At 38.4% G+C, this 14,296-nt stretch overlaps 1 protein-coding gene across 1 annotated transcript in view; it reads left to right on the top strand.

Annotated features, from left to right (window-relative positions):
• The first annotated feature begins 1,240 nt into the window (after positions 1-1,240).
• FAM135B (family with sequence similarity 135 member B) overlaps positions 1,241-14,296 on the top strand; it is a 126,248-nt gene continuing 113,192 nt past the window's right edge. The window contains exon 1 of the mRNA XM_041479394.1: positions 1,241-1,317. Coding sequence (XP_041335328.1) covers positions 1,241-1,317 — 77 coding nt within the window. The remainder of the gene's footprint in view (positions 1,318-14,296) is intronic.

Here is a 14,296-nt window from a genome sequence, read left to right as displayed (position 1 = left end):
ATGTATCAAAATCCTCTTCACTCCTGCTTCATTAAAGGACACGGTCAAATCTATGAGTGCCATGAAAATTATTGATTAACACCTCTGGAGAAATTTTTCATTTTGCATCTGAGCTACATATCCCTTTAATGCCCTGTATGTCAGAGAAAGGGGAATTGTTAAGAGCCCTGACATGAGTCTTCCTCAGAGACTGCACTCGGCTGCTGTCAAACAACAACTAAAATGTTGCTTCTGAATGTGTTAATGAAAAAAATTTAATCTTTATCCTCTCATTGATCCTACAGAAAATTTCCAGGCAGCTTGGCAGATTGCCAGAAATACATTTGCAGCGGGGGGAGGGGGAAAGGGGAGATGGGGGGAAGGAAGGGCAAAAAAATAATTGAAAATCTGTCCAAAAGCTGTAAAAGTCCTTGGATTGCCTCTGCTATAATTAGGGAAATGTTAAGGATCTACACTTGTGTATTAAATAGAGCTGGTTTGGAAACTTGCTTCTTTGAGTGAGGCACGACCTCCTGAAGTCCCTTCCAACCGGAATTATTCCGTGATTCAATAAGCACATGGGATGTACTGTGTAAATGGCTGTAATGCTTCAAAATCTTGATCTGACTGTTGTGGTCTATTAGGTGCCATGACTGTCAGCATTTTCTTTAAAAGAATATCTTCCATTCATTATTATTTAAATTATTCATATTCCCTCAGAAGCTTCCCTTCTGGGACTTTATTTAAGTCATAGGAGGGGTCAAAAACAAGCAAAATCTGAATTCTGCTCTCATCTATCTAGGGTTCTTGTCTTTTTGGCCTGTGCTTTTACAGAAATGAGCTGTGCTGACCCTGGAAATCTGCCATTTCATAAAATGAGAAGAAAATAAATCAATTTCCCATACAAGAGCAGCAAGAGAGTTAATTAAAATTTGCTTTGAGCTTCTTGCACATAATATGTTATTTACTTTTTGCTTCTTATACTTTTCATAATATTATCATTCTGTCCTCAGGCTTAATTAGACTTCTTACCTCTCTTAATTACTGCTTTGATCTGGCTTTTAGTGAGTTTTCCTGAAGATGGAGCCAAATTATGTTATTGGAAAGACTCCAGTTGATATCAGTCGATTTCAAGCTTTGCATGGACCCCAAGATTCCAACTAAAATGAAATCATCCATTCATGGATTTGTTAAGTAAAATACTTCAAACGTTTACAATGTCTTTATATATGTGTCATTTAGGTGATGACCTGAAAAAACCATGTCTGAGGTTCAGGGAACGGTCGAGTTTTCTGTGGAGCTACACAAATTCCATAATGTGGACCTCTTCCAGAGGGGGTGAGTTGATGTTTCCATTAATATGCAGCTGACAACAGAGGTGCAACCTACAGAAAAGAGTTAAATTGCAAAACAGGTTCTTTTCTGCCAAGTGCAGTTATATTTCATGCAATCTCCAGGGCAGAGAAGGATGTCATTGGGCTTTCATTGCTGTCAAGGAAGATCAATGTACATTACTTTCACTATAAACTCAGAGTGACTGACTTGTTTTTGCAATACAATGTTGTAATGCTCCAAATTATTTTAAGCCCCTGTTCAGATATAAGTACAATGGCTGTTTTAAATGCTTCTAGACTGGTTTTGAGTATCCATGGTAAATGATAGTTGCATTGAATTATAATGCAAACAATTTCATTTTAGGGCCATAAATCTAATGACTATATTCTTTTAATGAAAGTTAGCTGAATCCCACCATTTCTGAAGGGAAAATGAATATTCATATTTGTCTAAAGCTCTGCTTCTGGTGGCCACACTGATTTTTCACATCTCCATAAATTAGAAGATGTACAGCTCTGGTCTAGTTAAACTTTTGCCTCTATTATTTTTGCACCACTCCTCCTAGTAGATTTTTAAAAACCTAGTAGATTTTTTTTAAAAAAAACAGGCTGTGAAGAAGCGTGGCCAGGTGTGAGCTGTTGCTCAGCTTGCATATTGCACCCCACAGGTGTTCTTCAGTGAAGAAAAATTAGACAAAGAAGCACTTTTGGGGAAGATCAGGACACTCAGGTCAAAAGAAGATACTTCATGCAAAACAGTGGATTTAGAGGAATACTATTTTCTTTCACCTACCACAACTGATATTTACAGAACACTAAATATTCTCTTTCAAGCCTTGGCTTGGCACAGGGGTGGTTCACAGCTGATTTGTCTATCTCAAGCACCATTTCCCTCACAAAAACCAGGGAATTGTTTCAGGTATTGGGATGGATTAGGTAGAGCTGTTTCCATCAGTATAGAAGCATTTTGTTATTTCATTTACTTTGATGAACTGTGTGGGGAAAATGCTGGGAACTTGAATGAAGGAAACACAGCTCTATTTGGTTTTAACAGCTGGCATCTGTCATTCTGTTGCTCTTTCCAAGAGAATATCCACCAACTTTATGCTAGAGAGTATTCTGACTATGTCAAACAGAAAAAGAAACATCTATGCTTGAGCTGTTTGGTTTATCCAAGCTATTAAAAAAAATCTCATGTGCATTCTGGTCCTTATGATAACAGAAGGAAAACCTAAGTATAGAAAATTTTTTTTCCCCTTGGTTTCTGGTGATCACTGTAATGTCTTTGATCTTCCTCACAGCCGAAAACCCAGTCCCATCTGTGGGCTATGTGTTTTTTTGGACTTAGTCAAAAGGATGTTCAGAGGTTAGCCAGGAATCTTTCCATGTTCCAGTGCGGTGACCTGCCTGTTTTTTCTTGTATTGGTCTGATTTTGCATTCAGTCATTTCTGTAAAATGCTTTCCTTGGCTTTGACAGTCAGATCAAATCTCTGGTGTGGGGGTAAGCCTAGCACTAACACAGCTAATATATTCAGCTGTCACACTAATGAGTTCCTAATTACCTTTGCTTTTTTCCCCACTGGTACTTACCTTGCTTTACTGATTAATATTCTAAACACATGATAGTATAGGTTATACTGCATTAAGTTGTTTGCAAAAATTTTTCTTTATGTGTATCCTACACAATATTACATTTTTTTCCCTTCTATTATTTTAACCTTTGCATTTCCAGCAAAATCCTTGTATCTCATATTTGCTGGTCACTATCCTCTGGCTGACTTCATCTCCTCAGCAGGCCCTTTCACTGTAGCATGAATGTGTGAAAAGAAGGAGTGGATGAGCTTGCCAAATTTCATTTTAACTAGGGGACACTTTTAATTTTGACATTTTTATATTTCCATTGTTGATATTGGCTATAGACATCTGGAATATCTTGGACTTACGTGGTCTCCACAGATGAAAGTGTGGTAGAATTAAGAATGACGTGTATTTTCTATTTTAACTAACATTTTTTTTCTCTGAGTGACTTGTAAATTGAATCAATATCATTCCGTCCTGATGAAAGTCAGAAAGGTGATTTATGAAGTGTTGTCTATCAGAAAAGCAGAGAAATTGAAATTCATCTTATTTTCTGTGGGAACCCAGCATGCTGTGGTTTTTTTACCTCAAAAGTATGAACAAAAATGAAGAGCCTTAATAATAATTTATATAATCTATTTTTCCTCTTAATATTTTGGTACAAAAACAAAATAAAAAATCATAATAAAAACCCTGAATATGCCCACAAACACAGAATAGTCCTACTCCTGTATGCCTAACTGAAAAGGCTGAAATTTCTGGTTTGGAACTTGGCAGCTGCAGAAATAAGGGCAATATTTCCCAACCCACTTAGTCTTGGCTAACTGTCTTTCTGAAGGCATTGCCCTTTGGGAGAGTGTGGCTGTGCCAGCCACCAGTCTTTTCATGAAGAGCACTCCACTCAAATAAAGGAATGAATAAATCAACATGATTTAGGAAGAATCAGCCCTTCTGGAGCCACTGGGTGATAGTTAATCAAGCTTGATTAAGGACATGATCTGCTGTCCATAAGTCACAAAGTGCTTTAAAGTGTTAGGCTGCTCGTAATGGCCCTGTTCTATTTTTGATTTTACTGGATGCTATTTTGAAATCTGTATGCATGCACAGCCAGTTGCCACCTCTACCTCCCCATGAGAAATGGAAGCTCCTTAAACTATTTGAACTACAGCTTGTGCTATTTGAATCATGTTTCTACACCTGTATGAATAGTTACTATAGAAAAATTGGGACTATTTTTTGGTGAACATTTGTCATGGTTTTATGTTTTTGGCAAATATATATCAGGAACAGTCAGTAAATTATGTGTTGCAGGTAGTTTGGTCAGTTACTGTTAAATATATCTTCTTCTGGAGCACAAATATAACCGTGTCAGTATTTATAGATATCAAAGGTTAAATGCTGTAGGTGCTGCCACAGGGGAAGAAAACATTTTTTTTGGTCAAACCAAAGGATTTGCAATGCTACTTGATGCCAGAGTTCTAAAAGCTGAGTAAAAGTAATGCAATTTCTGGAAAGCAAAACATTTTTGAATTTTCCATCTTTAATTCTTTCCATCATGTGCTGCTTAATAACTGGTGACATTTTCTCTAGTGAAATTAGCTAACTGATTCTGATTTTCCTTAATAGAGTAGGAAATAAAATTATCCCTGACTGCCGGAGATCAATTAATTGATTTGTCTGGTTCTGTCAGAAGCAATCTTTCTTCACCTTTTTTTCTTAAAGCTTTTCAAAATCTGTTTGACTGAGGAAAAAAAATTAACCCCACAATTACTGCATCCATGGAGTGAGTAATATTTGGAGTTTGTGAGGAAAGAGAGGGCACAAAGAAAGTGAAATAGTGCCTGAGCTGTGGTAGGATTCTGGCAACAATGTGCTATAAAACAAGGACCAAAGTAAGTCACTGGTCACTGATCACAGGGCTGAATCAACTGCTTATCAGTCTTCTCAATCCTCAAATTCCAGGCTGCAATTTGTAAGTGTCTGACACTTACACTGGTGGTTTATGTGTGTGAGGGGTGGTGACGATTAAAAATGAGTGGAAAAATGAAGTCCAGTTTCTTCTAAAAGGAATGCATCATTGCTCTAGAGAAAAGATGAGTGGTTTCAGAGCTTGCAAAACCCTACAAGCACCAGACCAGGGATCAGTAGCATTCAGAGGAAAGAAGGTCCTCTGACTTAATAGACTGAGCTTTTGAATGGCAAAACATCCCTGTTAACTACCAGATGGACAACTGGGCTTCAGTGTACTTAGCCATGGAGTCATTCCTTAACAGACAAAATGCAGCAGCTCCTTTTCCCAACAAACTGGGTTCAGCAATCCACCAGTGCCTCTCTTGTCAGATGAGTACCTGAAAAATACACATTGTGTTCAGAGGTTCAGACCTTATTTCTCAGAGCCTTTGAGGGACAGGGGTCAGTGTCAGAATATATATATATATCTCATCATATAATTTGAAAGTGTAGGACAGAAGTAAATCTTGTTACTTTGTCATAAAAATATGCATTTCTTCAGACTTCTCACCTGAAATGAAATACAAATCACTTTTGGACTGTAAATCTGTCATTTTGAAAATACTTACCTAGTGCATTTATGATGCATGAATTCTCTTTATTATAAATGAAGAAAAAAAGGGGGGGAGGGAAATAAAAGGAAGAGGGCTTGTAAGCATTGTAAAGTGATGGAAGTGATGCCTTTTTAGAATAATGAGTGCTGTCCCTTGGAACAGATGCATTGACAGAACTGACTTTTTCTTGCCATGATGACATATTATCTTCACTTTGAAGCAGCATCCAATATTCTAAAAAAAACCAAAAAGGCATAAAAAAGAGAAAGCATAAAACCTCTCAGGAGTCAGTCATGGTCATGCAGTGATAGTTGAGAACCTGCTGCACTGAACTGACAAGATGGAGCTTAGTTTAGCACAAATCTAATGTCATGAAAGTAGCTGTAGTGCAGGTGTTCATGAAGATAAAGATCAGTGTCTTGAAGTGTAGCCAATGGCAACTTCATGAAAATCATGAATGATGGGTTATTGTCATGGCAGCTGGTGAAGACAATTTTCTCATTTGGTTAATGAGTATAGCCATCTTTAGTTTCTAGGCACTTGGGTCTGCTGAAGAGAGCTGGGGAGTCCTGTGCCAGTGGCAGGGGGGAAACATTGAAAATAAATGGAGTGGAGCCTCAGAGGTGAGGTTGTTCTGCAGGCAAAGAGCAGAATCTCAGTGAACTCCACTGACAGGTAATTGATTGGTCAGTGGAAAGTAGGGTGCTCTTGTATCTAGAAATTATCTTTCTCCTTTAAATAAGCAATACTCTGGCTTACCCAACCCTAAATACATTAGGTAGCTGTTCTGTGTCACTTGGTGACCTATAGACAGCTGAGTTAGAAGCTAACTTCAACTGTCCTAAGAAGATGCCTAACCAAGGCAATATCACAGAATTAGTACAAATTCAGAAATAAGGGGCCTGGATAGACACTGCTCAAGGCCTTGAGATAATGCTTTACATGCTAGTTTGTGACTGTTTCCCACACTCTGTTCCCAGCAATCATTAACATAGAGTAAAAACCAGGCATGTGCAATGTCAGAGGGAAAATTCTGGACAACACAGTAATTTGGAACAAGCACATGTTGAGAGAGCCCAGAAATGTTATAGCAACTTGAGAGCTTCTGAGAATTCCAAATGTCGTCTTGCCATTCCTCAACCCATATGGTCCAGCTTCAGCACTTGTTCTGCTCCCACTTGGCACCCATGTCACACAACATGAGGTGACTGAGTCATATGTTGGGAAAGAAAGTGCTCAGTTTGCTTCAGCCGCCCTTCACACATGGGATAGCAACTGTTTCTCTCTTGGTCATGAACACTAGTGTGATAACTAGTCATTAAAACAGCTTCCTTAAAAGTGCACACTCCACAACATTCAGCAAATTGGCCTATAGTCATGGACAAATCAGAGTGTCGAGGCAGACACCCCATGTGTGGAGACACAAGGCTTGACTCCATTTCAGAAGGTTGATTTATTATGTTATATATTATACTAAAACATTACATTAAAACTATACTAAAAGAACAGAGAGAAAAGAAAGATCAGAAGGTTACAAAGAACAAGAATAGAACAGAATGCATAACAAAATCCTGTGGCAGCTCACAGCCTTGGCACAGGTGGCTGTGATTGGTCATCAATTAAAAACAATCCACATGGACCAATGGAAGATGCACCTGTTGCATTCCACAGCAGCAAATAGTTATTGTTTACATTTCTTTCCTGAGGCTCCCAGCTCCTCAGGAGGAGAAAAATCCTAGGAAAGGATTTTTAATAAAATATCATAGCTACAATCAGAGGAAAGAAAATTATGTTCTAGGGAATCAATACATTCACTTCCTCTCTCTCTTTCTGATCCTGTTAGAATAGTCTTGTTAGAATAGTCTCTGGTTTTCCCCACCTGCAGAAAACAAACAACTAGGACTTAAGAAAGACATTTTGAAGGATCAGGAAATGCTGCAAAATAATTTCTGATCCAAAGATAAAAGGTGGTGATACTTACAGAGAGAGCAGTTTGGTATAGATGCTGTGGAATCCAGGTGGAAAGCTTTGTACATACCAGGAAAATTCATAAATCAAAGGTAAGGATACAGGCAGAGAAGCCATTCTGCTTGCTCCTGGAAGACAAACATTAAAATATATCATATAGACAGTACTAGCCAAGAGGAATGTCATACAAACAGATGGGATCCACTCTCCTAGGAAATGAAATGCAAGCTGTGATGTTAGATTAAAGTCTTGGGCAAAAAAATAGAGTTAAGAAGAGAAGAAAAACCAAAATGAAACTTCTGGGATTTAGCCAGCTTTTATTGCTCATCAGCCATTAACCTGGAAGACAGTTCACTCTATCATCTGTAACATTAAAAATTGACTATTATAAGATTTTCTTCAAAGCTCTTGATGTGTAATTTGGCACTGCCTTTCCTATTTTCATGAGTTCAAGTCATAAAATAAAAAATATTTCTATAAGCAGACATCTTAAATTTAAAGTGTCATCCCCTAGAGTATCACCAAAAGGCTTTGATCCCCCTTAAGTTCTGCTAATCAAATATATTAATCTAATGGACTACATGCATGTCTTTGAGGTGAATTTCTACATGAAGCAATAGATTTTATACAAAAAAGTAGCTTCTCTTTGTTCATAGGTCTTTTAGAAGTAGCTGTGCACTTCATTGATGCACTTGGAGCTAACTGTTTTACCCTCAGAGTTTATCTCCTCAATGAATTGATGCCACAAGCCTCATAAATTCTTACAGTCATTGTGTCGTTAAGGGCAGCATTGAAAATTGAGCTCCTACAGGATGTGACACACTTGTTGAGGAGCTGGACAGAGTGACATCAAGACTTAAGGCGTGGAGTATTGCATACAGCTGAAAAGCAGAACCCAATTTTATCAGCAAACCACATTGTTCAGCTAAAAACACATATTAGTGGTAATCAAGTAAACCTGTTTTGTGCTGTAAGCTAAACAGCCAGGTGAATAACTGGAGACCATTGTCCTGATGGTAAATCACTAAAACAACGTTGACTTCATGGGCTAACACTGAGTGCAGAAAGAAGCTGCACAGCTTCTTTGTTGCTTCTGTGTTGAGGAAGTCACACTCATCCTAGAGTCAGGGAATCATTCATGCTGGAATGGAATTTCTGTGATCTTCAACCCAATACCTGCTTAAAGCAGGAATTATTGAATTCAGACCAAGTAACTCAAGGCCATGTCCAGCCCCATCTTGAAAACTTCCAGGACAGAGATTCCCCAGACTCTGCACAACAAATTTCAGAGCTTGAGTATAATCAAAGGATTTTACTTTTTCCCTTGCAAGGAGCAGGTCTAGCTGTCCTCCCAAGAGCTTGTCCTGTATTTAAAGAAAAGATTTGCTGCTGGTGGTCACTCTGTGCTTTCCCTAGGGATATACGCAGTGTACGCCACACAGAGCCATGGAATGGTTGGGGTTGGAAGGGACCTTAAAGATCCCTGGTATGTACAAAGATTTCCAACCCACCCATGTAACAATGTGATAACAAATTCCAAATACAGGTAACTTCAGCTGCCTCTGTTAGTTGTTGTTTGAAGAGTGCTTTGGAGAGGAAAAGTACCAGAAGAACTAAAAACACCACAATCACCCTCACATGAAAACTTGGAGAATAAATTCTCATTCCTTAAAAAATTGCACGCAAGGAACAGAGTTGGTTTTTTGAAGCATTTCATAGATATTTTATTACCAGACCTTCTCATTCACTAAAGTCTGGCACTCTGTCTTGTTACGAATAATTGCCCTGACACAGTCTAGGCCAATACCATGTTTCTGGCTTGTTCTAGTTAAGATCAGTGCTTTAAAACTGTGTCACTTCACTTGTTCTTAAGTAATAAAATGTTGCAGCACATACACATAAATCCTTTCACAAGCCTGAGGGCTTAGGCTTCCTTCCACGACTTACACATAGAGAGACCTGAGTGATTCCCAGCAGCAGACATGGGTCCATCTGTAACTCTCTGAGCTGGGAACTCTAGTCAACATCTCAGGTATAGTTGTGTATAAATATAAATCATGTGAGGTGAGATTGAAGCTACTTGCTGACATAATTCATTCAGAAAGTCACCAAAGCAACAATATAAATGTCACTTGAAGTGGGGTGATGTTTGCTTTCCTCAGAGGAGATAGTAAGTAGATGTTAAGGGGCAAGGCTTTAATTTTTGGCTAGCCAAATGCAACATTTAGCCCAGTTTGGGGATTTTTCTTTTTTTTTTTTTTTTTTTTTTTTTTTTTTTACATAAGGGCTTGCAAAGAACACACTTCCTTTCCACTCCTCTATCACGGATTAACTGCAATGAATTGCTTAATAAGTGAATGGAACCTGGATTCAGTATTTTTAAAATATATATTTTTTAAACTGTTACATATTTAATTGTTTTTGGAGCTTTGGGGTACAACATGTCACCTTTTTTTTTGTAGCAACTGTGAGCATTCAAAGATTAATTGTAAATAGTACAAGACTTTATTGTCAAATTGCTTTACGCCAGGAAATATGGTTTTAAAAGAAAGTGGAAGGATGGGCATATAAAACATAGACATTACCAAAGAGTCAACTACAAACTCTTTAGTTACAAACATGTACAAAAACATGCACATAAACACACCAGGAGACAAGCTTTTTTTTTTTTTTGAAATCCCATTCTGTATGAGATTTTTATGATACTCATTACTAACATCTGAGAAGCCCTAAGAAGAATCTAACACTCAGAAGTGTTAGATGAAGAAAAAAAACCCCAAACCAGTATTTTTTCTCACTGTTATGTCTACATTATTTTCAGAGAGGAGGCACTGCCTAATGTCCAGGAGATGTGTTTTTACCTCTATTTTCCTGTCCCATGTTTGAAGCAATCCTGTCCTTTGGCAATACTGTTCATACACTTCATTGCTCTTTTGTACAGTGCATTTTCGTGTAACTGTTCCAAGCTGAAATGCAGCATCTGGCTGTTGTTATTTGCTGGAATGAGTAGTGACTTTGGGAAATTACCTGAGGTGGGCTTGAACGACCCTTTAGTTCATCAGCTATTATCTACAACCAGGGGAGTAGTAATAATATCTCAGAAGATTGTTCTTTATAGGGTACAATTACAAATGCTCAGATGCTGTGATAGTAGAAAATATTACTGTGTAAGGGAAAGGTTTGTTCTGACTTTCTTTTATCAGCTATCTTTGTATTCAGCTTAAAAGGTCCCAAAGTCTAATTTTAAGAATGGAAAACTGCACACAATCTCTTGATCAGATAGTTTTAAGATGGCTTATGCTGTCAACTCAAAGTAATTACTCTTTTTTGGACATGCAATCCTTTAGAATTTCCTTGCTATATTAACTGTTTTTGGAACTGTTTAAAACTATGGATGCAATTAAGCTATATGGTGTATATGCTGCAGACAGGGTGCACTCAAGATGCAATGAAAAATACAGTTGTCCTTTGTCCTTGCATTAATGGAGTTCAGTATATTGTGTGCCTGGATGGGAAGATCTCTTTTAGCACTTTAATTACTTAATGTGCTTGCTGCAACAAAAGTACATTAACAAACACAAATCAATTTCTCTCATCAATCCACGTCCACTTTGTTACAGGGGAACATTAATTCATTTGTGGGGATAACATCTGCCAATAAAAGGTATTACAAATAAAATGCAGCTGAAAAATGAACTGTTGTTTAGTAATCTCTTGTTCCTGTTTGGCTGTGCATGATAAATCTTTATAAGGATGTCTGGCAACAAATGAAAAGTCAGTTTATAATGTGACTTCTTGAAGTGTTGTCTGCAACCAAAACCCACCACAAATACTGAGAAAGCTGTGGATTTTTAATTGATTTTGTAATTTTTTTTTGTTGACCCTTTTAAAGTAATCTCTTTGTTTTAGCTATTTCCAGGGCTCACATGTACTCCTCGCAAGATAAACTCTGTGAAGCAGTGGAAAGAGATAAGTTGATGCAATAGGGCTTGAGAAAAGGACAGGGTGGGAAGATTCTCAGAGAGGAACAGCCCTGGGTAGCTCAATCACCTAAAAGTTTATAAAGTATAAAGAAAGAATGCTAAATCATAGGATCTTTTGGAACTTTCAAGGTCATCTTTTTGCAACTGCCCTGCCATGGACACCTTCCACTAGACCAGGTTGCTCCAGTCCTGGCCTTGGACACTTCCAGGGATGGGGCATCCACAGCTTCTCTGGGCAACCTGTGCCAGGGCCTCACCAGCCTCTGAGTGAAGAATTTCTTCATAATACCTAACCTAAACCTCTCATATTTTAAAATCTCATAACCTGTCACTATCTGCTGGTGTGTAAAATCCCTCACTCTCTTATAAGCCCCCTTTAGGTACTGGAAGGCTGCAAAGGGGTCTCCTGGAGTCTTGTCTTCTCAAGGTTGAACAATTTCTATTCTATCATCGTGCCAGTAAAAATTAAAATTAAAATTTCCTCCTGTTGTCCCTCATTGGAAGCAATGCTGGATTACTCTTGACCTGCTGCTCTACTTCAGGACTCTGCAGAACTTAGTTGATGGTCAAGCCTGTTATGATGATCAAATCTCAAGATTAGCCTGGTGGCAGATAATAACCTTTGCTTTTCAAGATTCTCTTCTTGCCAAATTAACAAGGTACAAAATCCACTGAGTTTCAGGCACTGAAAGTCCTGCAAAAATTAAGGATAGTAGAGAAACTGTTAAAGGGAGCCATTTTTATTCTCTAACGTAGATGGCAAATCCATAAATGTCCTGGATGGCCAGATTGACTGAACCCTCACTGTGTTGGCTGAGGACTTCAAGCTGTTGGTGAGGTGGACATGTCAGGAGGAACCTGGACAGGCTGGAACAGCAGGCAACAAAAACTGTGTGAAGTTTGACAGGGTCCTAGCCCGGGTATGACATTACCAAAGACCTGACCTCTGAGAATGGCAGAAGATCTCTTCTGACTGAAGGTTTCATCTCCCTGGAGAGGAGAAGGCTCAGGGGGAATCTCATCACAGTGTCCCAGTAAGTATTCCAGGGTAACTGTGAAGAGGACACGCTGTCTCTTCATGAGGAGCCACATGGAGAAGACAAAGGGCAATTTACACCAGAAAAGGTTTCATCCCTTAGAAGAAAGAAATTTTTTCAGTGAGAATAATCATTCACTGGAACAACCTCAGGGGTTGGGTCATTGTAGTGTCCCCATCTCTGGAGGTTTTCTAGATGTGACTAGTCCAGAAAAGGCTGCTGGATGATCTCCTGTGTTCCATTCCCATGAAAGGCTGAATTAGATTATCTTTTGAGGTCACTTCCATTCTAGGCTATTCTGTGACTCTGTGACTCTATGGGGAGTGTTTTTTCCATGGATCCTGGTGGAAAATAAGTGTGGGTTTCACTTCTAGCTGTTTTGGAAATAAGTCCCCTCATACATAAAGAGCAGATTTGCAAGCAACTTGGAGGCTTTACTGCTGCAAAGATAAGTGGCTGCAAATTCTTGGTGTTTCCAGAATTTGGAGGCAGCTCAGGTGGACACATCATCATTTGTCTCTGCTGCTGTGCTTTTCAGTATTGCTCTGATTCTATTTTTTCATCTGTGAATAATTTCTTCTGGGGCAAAATTTCTGAAACACAAGGTTTTGTGAATTCTTACATTATTAATATTAATATTTTTAGGATTAGCTCAAAATGAGATCAGAGCTTGAGCAGGGGGACAGATTCATGATACAATTGGGAATGAGAACTCTTTTCAGATTTTCTGTAAAGGACTGAGGACTCATATTGACAAAAAAAAAAAAAAAAAAGAAAATTTTTTTTGTTTCATTTCTCCTGCTGTTCTTTTGAGGCAGGGGAGTGAGGAAGCTGGCAGGTGACCAAGGCCTACCCAGAGCACCCAGGTCCATCTCCAGGTGTGCATTCTCGTTTCATTTCCCCTGCTGTTCTTTTGAGGCAGGGGAATGAGGAAGCTGGCAGGTGACCAAGGCCAACCCAGAGCACCCAGGTCCATCTCCAGGTGTGCATTCTCTGACCAAAGCTGAGTGGAAATCCTGTGCTTTTCCTGTATCTCTGTCACTTCAGCTGTAATATCTCCTAATTTTTACTGATCAAATTATCTCTATATGGTTCTATTTTCTAATAAGGCTGCAATCTCTTTTGTCACTAGTGCTTCCTGTTCTGCCTCCAACAGTTCCTTTAGCACTTAATCAGAGCTGCCTTCTGTAGGTAGCCATGCCTTGTATCATCCAATTTAAACTGTAAGCAGACATCTGAATCTGGTTATTGTACTGTTGCTGTTGTAATCTTTCTTCGTTTTCTTTTAATTCTCTTACAACTTTTTTAATCCTTTGTAGTTGCTATTCCAACCAGCTTACAGTCTCTAAGACCTCATTACTTCTATTCTCCAGTTCTTGCATCTGTGCTGCCAGTTTTTTTATTTATTTTTCAGAGGATGTAAATTCTTGATGGTTTTGTTCCTTTCCTAATAAAAAACTTATTGTATTCATCAATCCTCTATTTTATTTCTGCTTGTAAAAATTCTACCTCATATTCTGTAAACATTCAAAAAGTCTTTGATGTTACTCCTAAGTTTTAACTGTTCTTCCTATTCCTTAATTTCTTGCACCCCATTAAATTTTCCTTTTAAATGCTGGTTTATCCATCAATTGCCACTGTTTTTCAAACTGTTTTTCAAGGACTGAAATTTGCTTTCTCAGATATACAGGCTCCAATAATTATTTAGCTAAGTCCTGGTTTCTATGCAGTTGTTCTCCATGTTTTACATCCTATTTTATCATTTAAGAAGACAAGCTCAAATGGTCCTTTTTTCCCTGACACTAAAGCTCTAATTGTCCTTCACTAAAAATTCTACTTCCAGTCCCAGAAA

This window comes from Pyrgilauda ruficollis, unplaced genomic scaffold, assembly GCF_017590135.1.
Source record: "Pyrgilauda ruficollis isolate IOZ18807 unplaced genomic scaffold, ASM1759013v1 scaffold48, whole genome shotgun sequence".
NCBI lineage: Eukaryota > Metazoa > Chordata > Aves > Passeriformes > Passeridae > Pyrgilauda > Pyrgilauda ruficollis.
The sequence above is the reverse complement of the archived record's forward strand: the minus strand, read 5'-3'. Positions and strand labels throughout refer to the sequence as shown.